At 45.6% G+C, this 22,917-nt stretch overlaps 1 protein-coding gene across 15 annotated transcripts in view; it reads right to left on the bottom strand.

Annotated features, from left to right (window-relative positions):
- PCNT (pericentrin) overlaps window positions 1–22,917 on the bottom strand; it is an 85,717-nt gene that overhangs the window by 57,382 nt on the left and 5,418 nt on the right. For 10 of the 15 annotated variants that reach the window (XM_084872199.1, XM_084872202.1, XM_084872211.1 and 7 more), the window contains exons 3-15: window positions 19,307–19,402; window positions 17,873–17,998; window positions 17,207–17,462; window positions 15,337–15,392; window positions 14,066–14,240; window positions 13,387–13,523; window positions 11,585–11,696; window positions 9,830–10,073; window positions 8,469–8,556; window positions 6,681–6,810; window positions 5,544–5,755; window positions 2,568–3,034; window positions 395–959 (exon numbers count right to left, since the gene is read on the bottom strand). In XM_084872199.1, coding sequence (XP_084728325.1) covers window positions 395–959; window positions 2,568–3,034; window positions 5,544–5,755; window positions 6,681–6,810; window positions 8,469–8,556; window positions 9,830–10,073; window positions 11,585–11,696; window positions 13,387–13,523; window positions 14,066–14,240; window positions 15,337–15,392; window positions 17,207–17,462; window positions 17,873–17,998; window positions 19,307–19,402 — 2,664 coding nt within the window. Of the gene's footprint in view, window positions 1–394; window positions 960–2,567; window positions 3,035–5,543; window positions 5,756–6,680; window positions 6,811–8,468; window positions 8,557–9,829; window positions 10,074–11,584; window positions 11,697–13,386; window positions 13,524–14,065; window positions 14,241–15,336; window positions 15,393–17,206; window positions 17,463–17,872; window positions 17,999–19,306; window positions 19,403–22,917 lie in introns of those variants that run through there. The other 5 variants (XM_084872206.1, XM_084872209.1, XM_084872200.1 and 2 more) reach the window with 2 other exon arrangements.

The raw sequence follows: 22,917 nt of genomic DNA, 5'->3' as shown, positions 1-22,917 counted from the left end.
TCCACAAAGGAAAGCCAAGGGTACATATGCACAAGAGGAAAACAAAGCTGAGGCCCTGGAATGCCAGGCCTACAGAGAGGGCCAGCACAGACACGAGGAGCACCCTGAGCTGGTGAGGTCCTATGCACACTTCCCTAGGATTGCAGAGCCAAAGCCTTCCCAAAAAGTCTTTGATCATGTGATCAAAGAAACCCTTAAAACTCACTGTTCTAGACCTACCTCATGAGGAAATCAAAGTCACCGCTGAAAGGAACAGTGAGACACACAGACATAGGGTTGCACACATACTGACACACTAGTGTAGGCGCACACTCATGGACACACAAGAGTGCAATGAACCACACAGGCCACTGGAAGACACCTGTCCTGAGACAGGGAAGGGCCCAGTCCTCACCTGGTGAGCCCCCCGAAGCTCTGCAGCCAGGGCCCTTAAACTCTCAGTGTGTTCAGTGCTCAGTTCAGCTCTCCAGCTGCCCTTTGCAGACTCAAGCTCTTCATCATGTTTCTGCTGCAGTTTCTCTAACTCCTGAGCCAAAATCACTTGGTGAGAAGAGTCCTTTTTCTGCAGTTGTTCCTCAAGGTCCCCTCGCAACTGCTCCAGGGCCCGCTCATGCTCATCCCGGAGGGCCTGGATTTCAGACAGGTAACATGACTCCACAGAATCCAGCTGTGACAAATGTCTCGTCTCCAGAGCATGGATTTCAGCAGCATGTTTCGTCTGCAGTTCAGCCACACGAGCTTCTGAAAGAGCCCACTGCTCTCTCTGGAACACAGCCTTTAGCTCCTCGACACTGGCCTGGTGCTTGGCCTCGAGTTCTGCTGTCAGGGACAGAACGTGCTGCTGGTGTCTCTCCTGCAGGAGCTGGAGCTCGCTGGCGTGCTTCCCCTGGGCCTTCCGCAGGAGGGCATCTTGCTCTGCAGTGAATGTCTCTGTGATTTCTTTACGTTGCTCTAAAAACCTGAGATGACATGCAAAGTGAACAGACGGCAAAAAAATGTAGTCGTAAAAGCAGCAACCTCTTCACATTTCCCACAGGAAACACCTCAATTGACAAGTCGGCATTCATGGGTCTAACTGTCCTTACTCCTTCCTCTGCCACAAGGGCCTGAGAGCACACCACCAGCAGTAAGTGGAGAAAAGGGGCCATAGGAAGCCAGAGGACTTAGAGGCCAGAGCCCCAGCATCCCTCTCCCAGCCTGAAGTGGAGGATACAGGACCCACAGCAAGAAGCCACATGTACGCTCACAACAGACACCATGGAAAAGCAGGCATGACTGTTACAAGGAAAGGATCTCAACAGGAAAAGAGGGGCAAGACCACTCACAGGAGCCCACCCGGCCACCAAGAGCATTCAAAAGACCTCAGAAAAACACTCTTCAGTTGTGAATTAATGGATGTGAATTAGGAGAGCCGCAGGAGGCGCTGGCTGGCAAAGCAGAAGCAGGAAGATGTCTTCTTATTAAAGCGCCCAGAATCCCACAAAGAACAGGGAGGAGCCTGGAACCTCTCCTGATCCAGGTTATGCTAGTGGCACGGCTTGGTGAGTTCACAAAAACATCAAGACCTGTGACTAGTTTTACATGCTGTCTACCAGATTCGAAAAAGGCATTGCCATGGATTACCCCACTTAACTTTTACCTGAGAGCACTCAGGTTTCGTGCCCACATGATGCATCGGGATTGAACTCAAGTTCTCAGACCCCAGAGCAGAAGCTCTTGCACCTCACTCATGATGCTGGGGAGCAGCTGACACACAAGAAGCAGCAGAACCAACAGCATGTCCACAGACCTCAAAACTCACAAAAATCTGACATGACAGGCCAGGTTTACAGAAAGAGTTGGCACCAACAGAGTCAAAAAACCAAATCACATTGTAAATCTATTTAAAACCTGGAGATATATATATTTTAGTAAATAATAATAATAATAATAATAATAAAAAACACGTGTGTGTGTGTGTGTGTGTGTGTGTGTGTGTGTATGTGTATATATATATATATATATATATATATATATATATATATATATATAATAGCTATTTAAAAGAAAACTTGTGTGAATGAACTACATATCCTTAAAATAAATGAGGTCTACAGTTGTGCTACTGAAATTTTAAAATGCGCAAACAGAAGAAAAATGGCATGTCAGCACATCTTTGTTTACATAGCCCAGTGGTAGGCAAACTCATTAGTCAACAGAGCCAAATATCAACAGTACAACAATTGAAATTTCTTTTGAGAGCCAAATTTTTTAAACTTAAACTTCTAACGCCACTTCTTCAAAATAGACTGGTCCAGGCCGTGGAATTTTGTGGAAGAGCCACACTCAAGGGGCCAAAGAGCCGCATGTGGCTCATGAGCAGCAGTTTACCGATCACGGATAGCCAAATGTCCCGTTCTCATTTTAGGAAGAAGACCAAGTGTCCAGGACTCAGGACATCACTGAGAGCCCATAGAACGCCTTCCCAGATCTGCCTCCCACCCTCTACCAGGTGTCCTGGGTTAGGTCTCGCGTGGAACCTGGCAGATGGTGCCATACTAACGAAGTGCTACACGAATGTCACCCACCTGTTCTGGGCCTGCATCAGCTGAAGGGCACAGTCCTCCTTCAGATTGAGGGGAGCGAGCTCCAGGTCTTGGTTCTGGTCCACTGGAGCCAGTCCACTGCTCGACTCCTGGTCGCTCTGTAGAGACTCGTCCCCAGCAAGGCCAAGCTCCAGTTGCCTCAGGCGGCCCTGCTGCTCCTTCAGGGACCCCTCCAAGTCCAGGATCTGGGCAGCCTGCTGATCCTGGAGTTGCTTCATTTCAATTTCTCGAAGCTCAAACTCATTTATTATCGACTGTTTCTCCAATTCAGCCTGTTCTCTCAGTTCAAGGAGCATCAGGGTTAACTTTTCTTCAGCTTCTCTCCTTAGGGCTTCACTTGTATCTTTCCACTCTGCTTTTCTTTCTTTGAGTTCTTGTTTCATTAGTTGAATCTGCTCCTTAGCTTTCCTCAGTTCTTCCTGATGATCTTCAACTAAATTATGTTTTCCCTATAGATAATTTTAATTAAGAGGAAAGAAGTTAAAGGAAAAGATTATTGGTAGCAAAACCCCAAATCCATCTCTGAAGACAGAGAAGCTTCCACAACATATAGGCATTGTGCTGAGCAGAGCAATGGGACTGCTTTGTGTGTTGATGAGAACAGAATAAATGTGAAAGGAACAAACTTAAACTACTTGCTTAAGTAAAAGGTGTGCACATGGAACCAACAGCTCTGTCTGGAGCTGGCAAGCCTGGACAAAAACTAACTGAATTAAACCCAAAGGCGGGCTGAAGGCCTATCACGGTCATCTGTTGATAAAAAGGCCAACTGGACCCCTGACAGAGCTGAAGCACCACCAGCAAGGAGATTAAAAGTCTGAGGGAGATGAGCACAACAGTGTCAGGAGTTCAAGTCTTTGGACTTGCACAATTTATATTCCAGGATATACAGGATCCTCGGCAAGAGGCTGATGAGCTAAAACTTAATTTTAAAAGAGGTAACTTGTGAAAGAGGATGAATCAGAAAGCTGAAGGTGGGAAAATACCCTGGTTTTGTTTTATTTTTAAGAAAGGTCAACAAACGCTGAAACCGGTTTGGCTCAATGGATAGAGCGTCGGCTTGGGGACTGAAGGGTCCCGGGTTCGATTCCGGTCAAGGGCATGTACATTGGTTGCGGGCACATCTCCAGTAGGGGGTGTGCAAGAGGCAGCTGATCGATGACTCTCTCTCGTCGATGTTTCTAACTCGCTATCTCTCTCCCTTCCTCTCTGTACAAAATCAATAAAATATATTAAACAAAAAAAAAAAAAAAAAAGAAAGGTCAACAAACTACTGAACATAATAAAGAAGTAAACAAAACATATGAAAGACTGACTTAAACTCCTTGCTTAAAGTTATTTAAAAATTAAGTTTAGCCAAAACCAGTTTGACTCAGTGGATAGAGCATCAGTCTGTGGAATGAGGGTCCCAGGTTCAATTCCGGTCAAGGGCATGTACATTGGTTGTGGGCACATCCCCATTGGGGAGGTGTGCAGGAGGCAGCTGGTTGATGTTTCTCTCCAAACGATGTTTCTAGCTCTCTATCCCTCTCCCTTCCTCTCTGTAAAAAATCAATAATATATGTATATATGTATGTGTATATATATATATGTATGTATATATATATATATATATATATATATATATATATATATTTTTTTTTTTTTTAATGAAGTTTAGGGGCTCTGTTTCTGTTGATGGTTGAGAAGTCCTAATGAGACCCAACTTCCAGAGATAACTATAAACTCTGGAAAAAATATAAGAAACTATCTGAAGGCCCAGAGAGCATCCAAAAGAAATGTTACTAGGTGATTTACTGTATGTACTATGCTCACAGGAATTCCATAATCTTACTTATTTGAACAGAGGGGCTGGAACGTGCATTAGAATAGAGTCAGAGACTGAGGGCAAAATCTGGAATACACCAAGTCCTAAAGGTTGGTTCATGCCTGACCCCCCATGTGTGCAGGCAGATTCCAAGGGCAAGCTGGCAAAACTAAATGAACTGAACCAGAAAAGAAGTAGTGTGCGACGCTGAATATAGCCAGGTTAATTGCCTACTGATACATAGAATCATTACTCTTCAGAGGAATATAACAGAATCCAAACTCTCCACAAGGTCCAGGATCCAATCCAAATCAGTTAATATACAAAATAAAGAGGAAATATGACCCATTCAAGGGTCCCCAGCTATCTTTCTTCTCATTAACATATAAGACCCTAAAACCATTGTACAGATGCCAACGGTTTTAGCAGCTATGTGAGTAGTTAGAGGAAAAGAGCACATATTTATTATATTATATTATATTATATTATATTATATTATATTATATTATATTATATTATACATATGGACAGCATATAATTGGGTATTTTAAAAACCCATTCTGACAAACTTTGCCTTTTAATTGGAGTGTGCAGTCTGTTACCTTTTCATGATGTTATTGACAAGGTTACACTGAGGGCTGCCGTTTCATTACTAGTTTCCACATGTGGAAAAGACTTAAAAGTTCTAGACACCTTAATTACAATATTCCTACAAAGTGATAAAACTGTGCTGCTGTATAATGAGGCCCTTCAATAACTCAGGGAGTCTATGTCTATGTGTTTTTCAGCGTGCACAATGGTGTAGCAGCAAGCTCATCACTCAGGGTCCCACAGTGGTTGCCAAGCTGCACAGCTGACAAGAAGAGCCTGGGGGTTCGCGACACCACCACTGGAGGCGCTGGGGACAAGGCTTAAAGCTAGTTGTGCTCAAGCCCCTTCCTGCGTCCTCTGACGACACTCAGCTGCTTCCTCAGCCCCTGAGCTCTGGACTCAGCTGGGGAGCAGGCTCACTCCCAATGAGGGACACACCAAACCCACTCTGGCCTGCACATGTGCGGCTAACATCCTATCCACCCTCTGGCCCAGGCCACTGCTCCCACAAGGTCACAGCGGGAGTGGCAGTCGTGCCTCGCCATCAGGACTCAACTCACTTTCTCCAAGTCCTCTTTCAGGCGGATTTCCCTCTGCAGCTTCTCGTGTAAGTTTCGGTTTTCTATTTTTAACAGATTGATTTCTTCCTGGAGCTCTGTCTGAAGCACTGGGAGTTTAACCTCCGTTTCCAAACCCAAGGTTGCTGTTGCCACTTTGGTCTCCACCTCCACGGCTGGGCCCTGCACACCCTGAAGATGCATGCAAGCAAGCTCTACGAGGAAGGAGACAGAAAAGACAGGCGTGACTCATGAGAACAACCATGTGACAGGGACAGGACACTTGCATTCAGATGCCTCAGACAACAGAAATTCAGATTTTTAAAACTCCTGTGTGGACTTGGTGTCAGGAGTGGACATCACTGGCAACCCAGCAGTCAATGTGCAAAACCATACCCGGTGCTGCCCCTGCACAAACCCTGTGCACCCACCCACTCTCCTCCTTCAGGCTAGGTAGCAGGTGGCTGTAATCAGAGGTGTCCGCCATGCCCAATGACCGTAATGTGCTGAATGGTGGCCATGGGGCACTTCTCACGCAGGAAGGAGAACCAAGAGGAGTAGATGTCAAGTGCAGCGTGACCTTGACTGTCAGGGTCCTGCCCCCTCTCATCTGCCCCACCAGCTCTGAGGGAGCTGAGCCAAGATGGGTACTTGTGCCAGAATACCCAGAGTGGAATCTGAACCCCACTATATGGAACTCTCTGCCTCGCCTCCTGAGCTCTATGCAGAACACAATAGTGCCCACACACAAGGCTGTCCCAAGCTAGCACACCAGGCACCTGGGCTGCTCCAGCCCTTCTGGAATCTGTGTCTGGCCTTACATCCACTCTCACTGCAGCAAGGCCACTACCTGTTCCCACCTGCCACACCATGGGATGACCACAGCTCCTCCACCTGCCACCTCCTGGCTGCCACAGCCTGTTAGCCCTGGTGAGACTGCACAGTCAGGCCCTCTCCTGATACACCCAGGCCCTGCCCCAACCCTGGACTCTAGGACCCATGTGGGGACACCCCGAGCCGACCTCTAGCACCAGCTCTGCAGAGTAAAGGGACAGCATACCCAGATGACTCAGACAGTTGATCATGGTGAGGCTCCCAACCTCCCCACAAATCACACCTGAGCTGCTGAGGGACACCCACCTGGGCCAGGCTCTTCCAAGAGCCCCACACGCTGTGCCAACACCTGGGTCCCCACAAGGTCCGCCTCCTGTTGGGCTGCCACTTGGTGCTGTGGGCTTTCTTCTAACTGAGTTTGCAAACACAGGCCCTCCTTTGGGGAAGTCACACAAAAGAAACGTTTCAGTGAGCCTCTGCCTCGTGGCCTAGTCACTGCCCCCAGATGTGCCCCATGAGCGATGCCGGCTCATGCAGTCCTCTTATGCCGCCTGTCCTGTCCAGAGGGAAATAGCTGGCTGTAGCCCTGAGGAGGGCTCTGCTAAAGCCCACAGTCAGGGAGTCCTACTCATGCTCATAGAGCCAACAGAGAACAACAGCCATAGGAGCACCAGGCTGACCCTGCCCACCAGGCCCCCTGCCGTTACCTCCCCTTCCCAGGGTCAAGCCTCACTCGTTCACTCCCTTCCATCCTTCACAGCCACTCAGCCTCCCTGACCAGCCTCATAGGCCAGGGCCTCAGCTGAAGGGGACCTATTCTGATGTGGGGCTCCCAGGCTTCTGTACCCACTTATTCCTGAGCCTCCTCACTCCCTCTTCTGCTCTCCGTGCCCTGCACTTTCCCATCTAGAGCCAGCGCAAGGTCTGGTGCTGGGCCTGCTCAGGAGTTTCCGGGGCATCTGGGGGGCAGGGTAGGGGGGTGGGGAGAGAGTCTCTGGTTACTGCTGTGAGCAGCACTGACAATAGACCCAGCTAAACATTCTTTGGAGAAAAGAAAAGCAGGCTCAATGCTTTCATACTTCCTTTTCCCCTCACAATGCAACTTGTAAGCTCATTATCCTTTAAAAAAAAAAAAAATCACTGAGGAGTCACATCAACCTAAATTTCAAGATTCCTGTCTCTGTGACAATTGAACACACAAAAGAGCCAAGTCCCAAACTGGAGGGACAAATTCAATGAGTTTGTCAGAATGGCTATCATCAATAAATTAACAAACAACAAGTGTTGGCAAGGATGTGGAAAAAAGGGAACCCTCATGCACCGTTGGTGGGAATGCAGACTGGTGCAGTCACTATGGAAAAGAGCCAGGAGTTTCCTCAAAAAATTAAAAATGGAACTGCCTTGTGACCTAGCAATTCCACTTCTGAATATTAAAAACACTAACTTGAAAAGATATATGCACAATTATGTTCATTACAGCGTTTTTTTACTATAGCCAAAATATGGAAGCAACCTAAGTTGCTATCAATAGATGAATAAACAAAACGTGATATATGAGTGCACATATATATGCAAATATTATTCAGCCATAAAAAATAATCAAATCTTGCCATTTGTGACAGCTTGGATGGATCTGGAGGCTACTATGATAAGTAAAACAAGTCAGAGAAAGACAAGTAAGATATGATCTTCTAAAAAAAATATGTATATATGATCTTCCTTATATGTGGAATCTGAAAAAAACAAACAAACAAAAAAACTGAACTCATGGATACAGAGAATAGATAGGTGGTTGCCAGAGGGCATGGGTGAGAGAAATGAATGAAGTGGGTCAAAAGGTACAAAATTCATTATAAGTTAAGTCCTGGGATGTATCATACAGCATGGCGGCTTATGGGAAAAGTTGCTGAGAATAAATCGTAAAAGGTCTCATCACAAGAAGAAATATCTGTAACTGTGTGGTGATGCTAACTAGACTTACTGCAGTGATCATTTCACAATATGGACAAATAGCAAATCATTACGTTGTCACCTTGGACTAATACAATATTACATTGTTAATTATACGTCAATAAAACAAAACTGGCCTGTCACCTCATGCTGCTCCAGATGGAAGCTGAGCTGATCGAGGTCATCTCTTCTTTCTTTTTCAGGAGTCTCTTCTAAAAGCACACTTGATGAACTAGGAGAAAACACATCCTGAAAACCTTACACATGGCACTTTCACATCGGACCTCTGCTCCATCCCTGGGATCTGACCACATGAAAGAAGAAAACCCTTCCTGCTCCTTCCACCACATTCTACTTGCATCAAGAACAGGACACAACTGAACAAAATATGTGTCAGTGACCACAGCTGGTGTTTTATGGCAGGGACCCTGAGGCAACACAGATCTCCACTGCCTGAGCCCACCTCCTCCAGCCACACATCATCTGCAGCCTCTCCTGAGTCAGATTCAGCTCTTAGCTCATTTAATGTTCTCTAGTTTTGGGTCCCAAACATAAAAATGTGTTTCTAGAATACCAGGCTATTCATTTCCATTGGCATAAAATCAAAAGCAAAATTAGATTTCAGGTGTGGTGAACACACAATACAACATACAGACAATGTATCATAGAATTGTACACCTGAAACCTATATAATTCTATTAACCAATAACATCCCAATAAATTCAATAAAATTTTTTTAAATTTGCTTAAACATATAGGGATAGTATCCTATCCTATATAATAAAAAGGTAATATACAAATTATTTATACTTTAAACAATAAAATAAAATTTTAAAAAGGTAATATACAAATTGACCCTAAAGGTGGAACAACCAGTTGCTATGACCACCAGGGGGCAGACGCTCACTGCAGGAACTGCCCCCTGGTGATCAGTGTGCTCCCACAGGGGGAGCTCTGCTCAGCCACAAGCCCGGCTGATGGGTGGCGGGAGCCTCTCCCATCTCCTCAGCAGCACTAAGGATGTCCAGGGGAGCAGGCCTAAGCAGGCAGGTGGACATTTTCTGAGGACTCCCAGGCTGCCATAGGGATGTCTGACTGCTAGCTTAGGCCTGATCCCCCAAGGAGTGGGCCTAAGTTGGCAGGTAGACATCCCCCGAGAGATCCTGGACTGCCAGAGGGCAGCCAGGCTGAGGAACTCCCCGAGTGCACGAATTTTCGTGCACTGGGCCTCTAGTTGAAGAATAAAAGAAGATAAAACTGTGGAAATATTAAAACTAGACTATCAGAGAGACAAATTCTTGTGCCTTTTCTTTGGGAAAGGCAATGTCTCTCAAGTGTAAGGTCAAAGCAGCTGTAATCAACTTTCATGACACATATAGCCTTCTTGTATTTTGGTGTTTGAAGGGAAGCTCAAAAAAGAACACACACCCATAAACTAGATTTCAGTTCAGCTCAAGGTTCCCATATTTCAAATACATATTCAAGGTAAAAACTGGCTTATTTACCTGATCTCCGCAGACTCCAGAAGAGAGTCTTCCCTCACCTCCTGCAGCCGCTGCTGTAACAGAGTCAGGTCTTCCTGGTAATTTTTTTCCGCATCCCTTAATTTCTTTTCAAAGTAAAGTCTCAGCTGCTCCAGTTCTGACTCATGCTCAGTTTTCTCCCGTTGCTGCTGCTGCTCAAAGTCTCGCTGCAGATGTTCTAATTCTTCCACATGAGATGCTCGAGCCAGAAGCTGCTCACGTAAGTCTTTAATAGGATGAAATTACATGATCACCTTAAACAGAAACACTTGGGAAAACCCGGGAGCTATTGAAGGTCCTGGTGCAGGGGGCCGAATTCTAAAGGCCACCAATCCCAGAACCTGTGACTGGCTAATGTGACACAGGAGGATGACCTGTGCCCAGAGAGATGATCAGCTACCTCAGTGTTCTCAGGCTGGAGGGAGAAGCCAGAGACTAAACGTGTGAGAAGCATCCCATGTGCTGCTGGGCTCTGAAGATGGAGGGGCTGTGCAAAGAGGAATATGGGCAGTCTTTGGAAGCTGCGAGCTGTTGGTTGACAGCCAGCAACAACACAGGACCTGTCCTACAACCACAGGGACTAGATTCTGCCATGCCTGAGTGAGCCAGGTCAAAGGGCAGCCCAGCAACTCAATTCGGGTGTGGGTGACCCTGGACAGAAAGCCCAGCCACAACTGCTGAAGATCTTTGACCCACAAATCTTCAAGCTAATAACCATGACTGGTTTTGAGCCAACAAGTCTGTGGTATTTTGTTAACGACAACAGTAACACAGACCAGAAGAGAATGTGTCACTGTTGTTCTGATCAAGAGAAGGCTACGAGCTGGTCAACAATAAGTAATCAGCTTTCAAATAACATAGCATAAATAATTCACTATCTCAGAGATTTCAAAATCAGGGTTCGCTGTGAGGGTCCTTACATGCAAGAGTAAAGACTCCCAGTAAACATGTTAGAGCCAGAACACGTATGTGAAAGCATGCATGAAGTCAGGTAAACATTAAGTTCACCAGTGCCACCTGTAGGCTCCATCAGTGACACACAGACCAGAAAGAAAGACTGAGTGATGGGGTGACAGAGTGGGGGTGACAGAGACATAGCCTTATTCACCACCATGCAGCAGACAGGGTGTTTCTAATCCTTTCTCCTCTGGTCTTTGCTCCCAACACCATGCACCCAGTAAGGACAATCACTAGTTGAAAAGGCTCACTCTGGAGATAAGCAGCAGAAAAGCACACGTCTGTGTTTCCCCCATTGTATCTCATGACCTCCCCCATCTGAAAGTGCCGCTAGGGAGCAGAGGCCGTTCTGACAGGATTCTGTAAGAATCCAGGTGAGCTACCCTCAGTAATGGTGGCTGCAATTACAGGCCTGGAGACTCAGGATCACCACCCTCCAACACCAGAGGTTGGGGCAACTGGAGTCTAAGCCAGGTGGGCTCATGCAACAGAAGGCACACCTGCAACCCCAGATGCCAGCAGCTTCTAAACAGAAGCACACACATTCAACAGGTGCCTGACATCAACATAAGCAAACACTCATGATTAGGCAGCTTGCTTAGCATGAAACCAAGGGTCCCACCAACAAGCAAACGCCACACACCCATCTTTAGGAAGTACACAAATCTAATCACTCTTTGCACTCGCTACAATTGCTACATCCTCATTTCAGGGTCCCACAATTAAAAACCCAGAGCTTCAGCTTTTGAGACTCTGAATCCTCAACACGAAACTCCTCACCACTCAGTTCCTGTCTGTCAGTCCTCGTGGACTCAAGCTGGGACCACAGGCGCCTGACTTCCTCTTGTGAGCGAGCCTTCAGCTCTTCGTAAGATGCTTGAAGGTTCTCCAACTAGAAAAGGAAGGCAACAGTGAGACACTGACCGAGCGTGAGCCCCGAGACGGACAGGCATGAGAGAGCACGTGAGTACAAGCTCAAATCCCAAACATCCAGCCTGGAGAACACCAGCAATGGCGGCACCAGAGAAAAACTATCATCCGTCATGTTTAAAGGTGCCATTTCCCAATCGCAGTCCTATGAGCGCCGAGTATTTTTCTCACAGATCACTTGCTCAGGCCCTTGGCCTTGTTCCCTGCAGAGACCACCACTTCTCACTGACCAAGGACAAGAACTTTCTCTGTTGCCCTCTAAGTAAGGGGAGGCCAGTGGGTGGGTGATCAGGAACTGGGCCCTATGAGGTGGGCGCACAGGCTCCCTCCCAGGCTGCCAACTGGCACTGACCACATGACTTCTTTTTTTTTTTTTTTTCATATATATTTTATTGATTTTGTACAGAGAGGAAGGGAGAGAGATAGAGAGTTAGAAACATCGATGAGAGAGTGTCATCGATCAGCTGCCTCTTGCACACCCCCTACTGGGGATATGCCCGCAACCAAGGTACATGCCCTCGACCGGAATCAAACCCAGGTCCCTTCAGTCCCCAAGCCGACGCTCTATCCATTGAGCCAAACCGGTCTCGGCTGACCACATGACTTCTAAGATGTCCCCCTATTGTTGACTTTAACACGTTCTGCACAGGGACCTTTCCTTCTCATTAGTGATCACAGACCTCCCTCATCCTTTGGTATGTTTGGGTGTTCTCTGCATTTCTTGTTCAACCTTCCTGGAAAGCAGCTTCTTTCAGGGGCGAAGAAAGTGAGAGCGAGAGAGCGAGAGAGCGAGAGAGCGAGAGAGCGAGAGAGCGAGAGAGCGAGAGAGCGAGAGAGCGAGAGAGCAAGAGAGAGAGAACACCAACAAAACTGGGAACAGCTCCAACCTGCTTATGCACGGAGGCTCAGGGTCAGCATGATCAGTCAGCCTGAGGGCAGCGCTGGCCCAGAGGCCTGTCGCCTTTTCTCACCCAGGACACAGGACAGAAGATACCCTCCTGTCATCTCTTTCTCATTAAGAAAGTGATGTGTACGCCAGCCCGGCCCTGGCTCTGCCTGGCCATCACGGCCTCAGTCTGGAGGAGAGTTGTGGGAGTGGGTGTGAAAGCTGCAGGGGACAGAGATGCAGGCTCCTCCTGGGCTTGAGTCCCCCCCCTCCTCATCCGTAAACCCACGCACAGGCCATGACTGACTCCATTCCTGGCTTACTTTCTAATTTCCTGAACCAATGTTTGGGGGAATTGCTTGCTTCTTGGGTTTGGTGACAGAAATACTTCAGGTCTCAGTAGATATGGCTACATCGCCCCCATCCTGATATGCAGTGTTTCACTGGAAAGTGTTTTGAACACATAAGCAGCAGCAATGTTTCTGCTCTTTTCTTAGAAATTTCTTTATTGAATTGTGATCACAGCATATAGCCCTCCACCCCTATTACCTGAAGTCTGTAAGCATCTCGGGGGGACTTGTAAAGAATGTGAATTATCTATATCTAAGGCTGAACATATAACTGTCAAATCAACCTTACAGACTCCGCACCTCACCTACCAGCTCCAGCAAATACTGACAGTTGTCTTAAATTGGCACTTAAGCAAAAAACAGAATATGAGACGACCTCTATCTTAAACCTTCTAAGTAATTAAAAAATCGCCCACCTCCAGCTGTTTTTCTCTTTCCTTCTCTCTGACTCTCAGTTCCAGGTCCTCCGCGTGCCGGCAGCGCTCACACTGCAGGTCTTCCTGGAGCTTCTTCACAGCAGCGTCATGTTGAGCCTGCAGAGCCTGGAGGGACGCTGAAGAGCAGAGGCACTCAGTTTATAACAGCACTGTCTTCTTCCTCGGCGTACTATTAGCCAGCCCGTCTCAGTAGTAATGCCAGTTAGCACTAAGAGGGCCACCTCCCACTCAAGGCCCCCAGGCTCCTTGCAGGTCCCTTCTCAGCATCACTGCTCTCCTCAGGAGGGAGAGAGGGGTACAGGCCAGCTAACCAGCAGACAGCTGTTCTGACAGGTCGGGCAATAGGCAACAACTCCATAAAAAGTGAACAATCGCATTACTACTTTTGGGTAGCAATTTAATAATGGAATATGCAAAAACTATCTCTGAAATGTAAGTTTCAGGGACCTTGTAGTCAATAAGGGGAGACCCCATGGCTGACTGTCCTGAGGCAGCCCTGCACCTCTGTTGTTAGCGGGGGTGTCACAAGCACTGTTATCTGACATTTGAACACACGAGCAGTTCATATTCACCACAAATCTGGCAAATCCTGGTGCTTATTCCAGAATTACACAGGAAAAGTTAGTCCGCCGTAAGACCTGCTCATCTTAATACTCACATTCTGCCTGGTTTTTGGCTTGAAAAATCTTCTCCAGCTCAGTTTTCTGTTCTGCCAATTCTTTCTTAAACTGGCTTTGTAAATTCTCCAGTTCTGACTGATGCTTTGCAGATAGTTCTTTGCGCAGGCTTTCTAAACATAAATCTCTTTCAGACTCCCAGTCTTGCTTCAGGGTCTAATTTAAACAAGGAAAAAAAGAGAGTATGATCAATAATTACTTGTCATAAAAAATTTTAAATCGTATACTTGAAAACTAGGAAGTCACTCCCTGCCTAGACCACACTGTCACCATAGGAAACCAGCTCTGAATGTACAGGATCAAAATATCCACAAGGCCCACCTGCCCAGAAACAGAACACAGCACAGGTGAGTGGTCACTCTGAGATTCACGTGTCTGCCTCGACAAAGACCTGGGGGCAGGGTGCTACAATGATGTTACTGACATCTGTGGGAGGGCCAGGCTATGTGCCAGGCGCCCTGAGGAACAACCCTGAGGTGTCCTGGGTTGGAGGCCAAACATATTCTGGGGTGCCTGACCTGAGCAACCAACACAGAAATGCAAACATGCCCCAATGTCATACAACTAACATCACCCACGTTCCCTGTCACCCATTTGCTCTTCTGTCATCAGTGGCCCTTCCACAAATGTAACTTTCAGAAGGGGACACATTAAGAGAATCAGAAATTCCAGTGAGAGACTGCCTCAGAAAAGAGCTAATTCTGTTATACTCTAAAACATAACTCTTTCCCAAAAAATGGGTTGTGAGTTGGGAACAGCAGGACAGTAATGGCCATGCCAGTGTGGTGAGCACTGAGAACAGAGCCAATTATGGTGCACGCAAGGTAGACACCCATGACTAACAGCTTTGCCCTTGGGGCACAGCTCTTCCCTGAGGTTCCCTGCAGCATCCCAGAACCCACAGTGCCCACATCTCAACTGCCGCAGTCCACACCTCCCTCCGTGAGGACAGAGGTCTGCGTCCAAAACACAGCAAGGGCCAGACAGCAACCACTCAGAAAACCAAACTTGGGGTGGAAGAGGCTCATGTTACACAAGTTGTTCTGACAAAATCAACCTGTAAAAATAAAAGACCGCTTTACCTCTGAAAGAAAACACAATACACTTCTACCAACACAGCCCACTAAAGCTCTGACTGGGTTTGTTTAATATCAAGGTGAGGGGGTGTATTTCTGTGGGGATTTTGAGTGGAGGGGTCAACCTGGTGGGATGGACAGAAAAGGGAAATCATGCATAACCAGAATACAGATACCTCTATTATCTGGACATTTCTCTCCATTTCTGATTGTAACTTCTCCTTCAGCTCAGCTGCAAGAAAAACATAAAAAGTCATTCAGATCACTGAGCCTCAGGTTTTTCCACAATCTGATCACCCAGGAGATAAGGGGCTCCTGGCTCCTGCTGGCTGCTCCACAGGCAACCATCAACGTCAACAGAAGAGGAAGCATCTGTGAGGGAGTAAGAGTATGATGCTGTCTGCTTTAATGAACAAATCATATACATGCCCAAACCAAGGAGTATGAGATTTACACCAGCAGGACAGTCTGAAGTGAGCGGGCAAGGCTGGCTCCAGACTGCATGCTCACTGAGAGCCTTGAACCCACCTCTTCCCCTGGTAATGAGACCTGTCTGCTCCGCACCAAGCCAGACTCCAGGCGAGGTGCTGGAGGAAAGATAAAGATGTCCTAGGACCCAACAACTCCCAACCCAGAAAGGGAAGAAGCACAAGAAAAGAGGAGTAAGTGTTGGGAGGTGAAGGAGGAAGACAGGACTGGACCAATGGGCACAGCCAAGTTAGCATGGAGATGTGGATGCCCAGCTGGAGATCAGGGTGCCAGGTAGAGATGACAGGAGCCTCAGGAAAGGGCCAGGGTAGAACTGGGGAGAGGGGTGCCATGTGTGCACAGTGAGGGTGGCCTGAGCAAGTCCATTTTACTCCCACAAGCATATACATATATATGGGAGTAAAATTAGGTATTTGCATTTGCTTGAATCTAGATTAAGACACAGAAATAGCACTACAAGAACCTGAGAAGAGCCTGGTCCATGTGGCTCAGTGGTTGAGCACAGACTAGGTACCAGAAGGTCACAGTTTGATTCCAGTCAGGGAACGTACCCAGGTTATGGACTCGATCCCCAGAAGGGGGTGTGCAGGAGGCAGCCAATCCGTGATTCTCTCTCATCATTGATGTTTCTCTCTCTCTCCCTCTCCCTTCCTCTCTGAAATCAATTAAAATATATATTTAAAAAGGAACCTGAGAAGATTCCAAGAAAGAAAAGGACTTCTCCATACACTTAGAGCCAGCATGCTGCTTTTTTTTTCCCAAATGAAAAATTCAGCAAAGGGGCAGATAATCAGATGCTCACATAGCAGGAAAGTGGGATGACTACCAGGAGTGTGAGATTCCTTTCTGGGTGATGAATGTTCTAATCGCAGTCTGTAAGATGTCTGTATGACTCTGACACACTCAAAGCCACTGACATGTACACTTTCAATGGGTGAATTGTGTGGTATGAGAATTACTGCTCAGTAAAGCTATTATTTAAAACACGTTTACAAAAAGTTATGACTAACAAAAAAACATTAAAATTAAATAATAAAAGTATATTTTAGACATAAGCTCAGTCTAGGCTAGAGAATCAGGAGATAAAGAGGCTCCTGGGCTGCCCATCAGGAGCACCGGGGCCCCACTGGGCACAGAAGAGCCTGTAGGATGAGGGAGTCTGTGTCCAGGAGCATCCGGTCAAGCTGGATAAAACATGGCCACAGACACAGTCCTATCAACGACGCAGATATAGAAACCTCAGTATATAAGCAAAATACCTCCAAAGACATCATTTCAAAAGTTGACACAAGCCCATTGAAGAACTAGAAAGAGGCAAGATAAGGACAGAGAGCAGGATAAGGATATGCAGAGCTGGATGCACTGCTGCCAGCCAGGAGGTAAACAGGGCCCAGCGATGGTTAGGGACAGGTGCCCACACATGGAGCACACCACACAGCTCCCGCATGGACAGGGAGATAAGAACATGAATGCCTCACCTTGGAGGCGCCTCCGATGGGGCCACCTGCTTCCCCAAATACCAGAAGTGAAAGCCCATGCCTGCCCACACACACATACCTGTCTCACGGCTGCACCGCAGTGCCGCCTCCTCCCGCTCGCGTGCATGCTGCTCCCTAACAAGCTCCAGCTCCAGCAGCTGGCGGTTCTGCAGCAGGGCCAGCTCCTGGGCGTGCCGGCCATTAAGCATGTCCCGCAGTTCCATCAGTGCCGTCTCCTTCTCCCTCTGCAGGTTGGCCTGCGTCAGCTCCAGCTGAGCTGTGTGCATGTTGCTCAGACTCAAGCGCAACGCCTCCAGCTCCAGGGGTGGCACTGGCTGCAAGGAGAGAGGCGGTGCTGCAGTGGCACTGGGGAAGCAGCGCCAGCTTAAGATGTGGTTGGACAGCTGCTCAGGGGAGTCGGGTGTTCCTGACTGACCAGGGCTTCTTGCCCTCAATGCCCAACATTGCTGTGTATAAGGAGTAGGACTGGCCACTGATAGGGAAGTACAGGCTGTGCAATGAGTGTGTCCCTGGCACCTGACCCAAATTGCTGCCACCAAATGCCCACGTGTGTTCCTCTACTTTCAATGGCTCCGCATAAGATGTGAAAACAAAACAAACCAGAAAAGTAGACACAGTAAGCCTGCAGTGCACATCCATCCACTGTGACAAATCTCTCCTACCTGCCAACCTCCCAGATCCCAAACCCACTGGGTCCTGGTCTGAGTGACAGCATCTGAGTCACCTGGGTCTGCAGCTGTACCTGCTGCATCTCTGCGGGCAGCCCCACTGACCACTGCTCCCTGTCAGTCTCGTCTTCATGTCGGCTCATCAGTGCAGCAATTTCAGGTTTACGTTCTTGTTCACACTCCTGAGGAAGGAGAGCAAGAGATGTGACCCAGAGAATTCAGTCACAAAAAATGACATGCCAAGAGAATGAAAAGCACATATCCTCGTTAAAACATGCCCATGAGTGTTCGCAGCAACACTATTCACAACCACCAAAAGGTGGGAACAACTCAGTGTCCACTAATGGATGAGCTGATAAACAAATGTGGTGCACCCACACACGGATGTCACCAGGCACAAAAAGCAGTGACGTAGGACACGTTACATCACTGATAAATTGAGAAACACATTCCGTAAAAAAAGCCAGACACACTCACAGGTCCATTTGCAGGAAAAGTCCAGAACAAAGCAATCCACAGACAGAAAGTAGACTGGTGGTTGCCAAGGGCTGGGGGAAGAAGTAGGGAGTGACGGATAATGGGAAAAGGTTTCCTTTTGGGGTAACAAAAATGTTCTGGAATTAACTGTGATGGATCCACAAGCTACTAAATGTAATAAAGGCACTAAAAATGGTGAATGTTATGTTATGCAAATTACACCTCAATAAAAAAACCATAAAAGAATATACAACCTGTTGGAGTAGCTCAGTATAAAGTTGAAACCTCAGAAAGAGGCTGCAGGCATTATTACTGGGTGAGCAGAGCCTGTGTACTCCTCGGTCATTGTGGCAGGAACTAGGACATTAAGACTGATCGCAAGCCCACCCTCCCGACACACTCTGAGTCCAAGACTGCCGCATAGAGCCATGCTGGAGACCAGATACACACAGCTGACTATGTGAGACAAGAGAAGCACTCTGCGGGGAAAAATCAGACTGTTATCGCTATCCTCCATGCATGAAAGACGAATTTTTCTCTTTAACATTTAGAGAAAAGGCAAAGGTCACAAGGAGGGCCAAACTGGGCTCAAACAGAAAGTCTATAGAGACCTATGCAGGCGCAGCATTAAAAACCTGAGGCCTGCCCTACCCGGTTTGGCTCAGTGGATAGAGCATAGAAGGGTCCTGGTTTGATTCCAGTCAAGGGCACATGCCTGGGTTGCAGACCGATCCCCAGTAGGGGGCATGCAGGAGGCAACCAATCAATGATTCTCTCTCATCACTGATGTTTCCCTCTCTCTTCCTCTCTGAAATCAATAAAAATACATTATAAAAAATAGAAGGAACTGAGTCCTGCAGGGGCAGCTCTGTCTCAAGCCTCTGTGCCCCAGTTTCCACTTTGAGAGAGAGGGTTATTAAAAGACTGAGCTCTCTCTCTGATTTAGATTTCTACAACAGAAAAGTCCTCTAACAAGAAACACACCTTAACAAGAGAACCCCGAAGATGCATACCTTTGTGAGGACCGCAGGCTGTTCTGAACCGTCACCATCCAGCTTCTGCCAGGGCTGCTCCGAGTCCTCCGTACTTGCTCCATCAGGGTTCTCTAGCTAAGAGGGGAAGGGCCAGAGAGGACAGTTACTCTAACGACCACTACCATGATTGCAGCCTCAGGCCCTCTCGGCCCCTCCACCTACCAGCCATACTAACTCCATCCCACCTGTTCAGAATCTGCACTCTCCTCCTAAACCATTCTCAAGTCTCAATACTTTTTATGCAACTCATTTACCTAATGCTGCTGCTACCCCTCTCTTTAATGAATTTTGCTTCTTTAAATATTTTCACTGTGTATTTAAAATCTAAATTACTAAATTTTAGTTTTGCAACAAATTCTAGTCTTTCAGACCCATGCACTTAATTTTAATTTTAATTTCCAAGCTCTTAATTTTATATAAGTACAAATGTTTTATCTTTAAGATCTCCCCTTTTTACATAGAATTTTTCCTTAATAATTTGAAAATAATAATTGAAGGTAGCTGAAATCAGTTTGGCTCAGTGGATAGAGCGTCGGCCTTTGGACTGAAAGGTCCCCGGTTCGATTCTAGTCAAGGGCATGTACCTTGGTTGCAGGCACATCCCCAGTGGGGGCTGTGCAGGAGGCAGCTGATAGATGTTTCTCTCTCATCGATGTTTCTAACTCTCTATCCTTCTCCCTTCCTCTCTGTAAAAAAATCAATAAAATATATTTTTAAAAATAAAAATAAAAATAAATGAAGGTAAAAATAGAAAACTGTTTTAAAATATTAATTTATGTCTTTAAGTAATAAATCCAGTCCTAGCTGGTTTGGCTCAGTGAATAGAGTGTCATCAGCCTATGGACTGAAGGATCCCAGGTTCAATTCCAGCCAGGGGCACATGCTGGGGTTGTCAGCTCAATCCCCAGGCATGCAGAAGGCAGCCAACCATTCTCTTTCATCATTGATGTTTCTATTTTTCTCTCCCCTCTCCCTTCCTCTCTGAAATCAATAAAAATATATTAAAATAATAAATCCATTAAATAATAACGTTTATGAACATTTCCCCAAAAATTATAAGACAGAATTTTAGAAAAAATATAAAACTTTTCATTTAAAGTAAGACTTTGAGTCTTTGCCTGATGTAATTAGTCAGAAACAGCCTTTAACACTGTCCTGCACTAGAGATTGAGAAGTATAGAGGGGCTCTCCATCTAAAAAGCTGGATGTGACAGAGTCACACACATGGTGGCCGAAGGGACAGAAGAAATATTTGAAGAAACAAAGACCAAAAATTTTCAAAAAATAATGACACATATCAAGTCAGAGCTTAAAGAAGTGGAAAGAACCTCAAGTAGGATAAATACCATACACATAGACACATCCCATGTCCCTGTACACATTATTTCCACACTGCTAAAAATCGAAAGAAAAATGTAGAAACAGCCAGAAAAGAAAGACAGTTTACATAAAGAGGAATACAATTCCCCAAATATACTTCAACACCTCTTTAACCTAAATATGTTGAAGAGCAGCCTAGTAATTCACAAATGGGCTTTGCCTCCATCTGAATTACAACTGGTCGTTATATTGACTGTTGCAAGGGTATTTATGTCTTTGTGAAAAATGGGATAATGGATACAGTTCAATTTGGAAAAGATGCATATGTTTATCTGAATAATCCACCACGAGATTTTCTTTTGAAAACTGGAGTGATTACAGTTTCAGGATTAGTAGGCTTGGTTTCAGCAAGAAAAGGTAGTATTAAAATGCATTTGATAGCCAAAACTGGTTTGGCTCAGTGGATAGAGCATCAGCCTGCGGACTAAAGGGTCCCGGGTTCGATTCCGGTCAAGGGCATGTACCTTGGTTGCGTGCACATCCCCGGTAGGGGGTGTGCAAGAGGCAGCTGGTCGATGATTCTCTCTCATCGATGTTTCTAACTCTCTATCCCTCTCTCTTCCTCTCTGTAAAAAAATCAATAAAATATATTTTAAAAAAAGAAAAAATATATAGTAACTATGAAAAGAGAACAGTCTGAGATAAATAATGATATAACACAAATAAAGAACATATTGGAAGGAATACACAGCAGATTAGGGGAAGCTGAGGATAATAGCAGTGAATTAGAAGGCAGAATTGAAAATATCACTCAATCAGAGAACCAAAAAGAAAAAACAGGAGCACAGCTTAAGGGAGCTATGGGACAACATGAAATGTAACAATATTAGAACAGCAGGTGCACCAGCAGAGGCAGAAAGGGACAAAGGCATAGTGAAGGTGTTTGAAGAAATAATGGCAGAAACGTCATTATTCACAGATGACATGATATTGTACATAAAAAAAAAAAACTAAAAACTCCTTAAAAAAAAAAAACTACTAGACTTAATAAATGAATTTGGCAATGTAGCAGGATAAAAATTAACACCCAGAAATTTACGGCTTTTTTATACACCAATAATGAACTCACAGAAAGAGAAACTAAGAAAACAATCCCATTTACTATTACAACAAAAAAATTAAGATAACTAGGAATAAACTTAACTAAGGAGGTACAAGACCTGTACTCGGAAAACAACAAGACGTTGAAAAAAAGAGAGAAAGACATAAATGGAAGAACATACCATGTTCACTGATTGGTAGAACCAATGTCATTAAAATGTCCACACTACCCAAAGCAATCTATCGATTCAATGCAATCCCCATTAAGATACCAACATCATATTTCACAGACCCAGAAAAAAATCTCCAAAAATTCATCTGGAATTAAAAAAGATCCTGAATAGCCGCAGCAATCCTGAGAAAGAAGAACCAAGTTTTACCAAACATTCAAAAAATGTAGATCACAATACCAGCTATCAAGCTATATTACAAAGCCAATGTTCTAAAAACTGTCTGGTTTTTAGACATACAAACCAATGGAACAGAACAGAGAACCCAGAAATCTACCCAAATCATTATGTTCAATTAATATTTGACAAAGGAGGCAAGAGCAGTCTCTTCAATAAAATGGGTGTTGAGAAAATTGAACAGATGCATGCAAAAAAATGAAACTAGACCACCAACTTAAACCATACACAAAAATAAACTCAAAATGTATGAAGGACTTAAATGTAAGATAGGAAACCATAAAAATCTTAGAAAAATCCAGAGGCAGCAAAATATTATAGCAGACATATGTCATAGCAATATCGTTACCAACACAGCTCCTAGGACACTGGAAACTTAGGAGAAAATAAACAAATGGGACTACATCAAAACAAAAAACTTCACCCTAGCCGGTTTAGCTCAATGGATAGAGCATCAGGCTGCAGACTGAAGGATCCCAGATTCGGTTCTGGTCAAGGGCACATGCCCGGGTAGCGGGCTCAAGCCCCGCAGGAGGCAGCCAATCAATGATTCTCTCTCATCATTGATGTTTCTCTCCCTCTCCCTTTCTCTCTAAAGTCAATTTTAAAATATTGAAAAAAATAAAGATAAAAAGCTTCTGCACAGCAAAAGAAACCATCAACAAAACAACAAGAAAGCCCACTGCATGGGAGAACATATTTGCCAACATTATCTCCTATAAGGGTTTAGTCTCCAAAATGTACAGAGAACTTAACAAAAGT

This window comes from Pipistrellus hanaki (genome assembly GCF_964339955.1).
Source record: "Pipistrellus hanaki genome assembly, chromosome: 2".
Lineage (NCBI taxonomy): Eukaryota > Metazoa > Chordata > Mammalia > Chiroptera > Vespertilionidae > Pipistrellus > Pipistrellus hanaki.
This window is presented reverse-complemented; position numbering and strand designations above follow the sequence as displayed.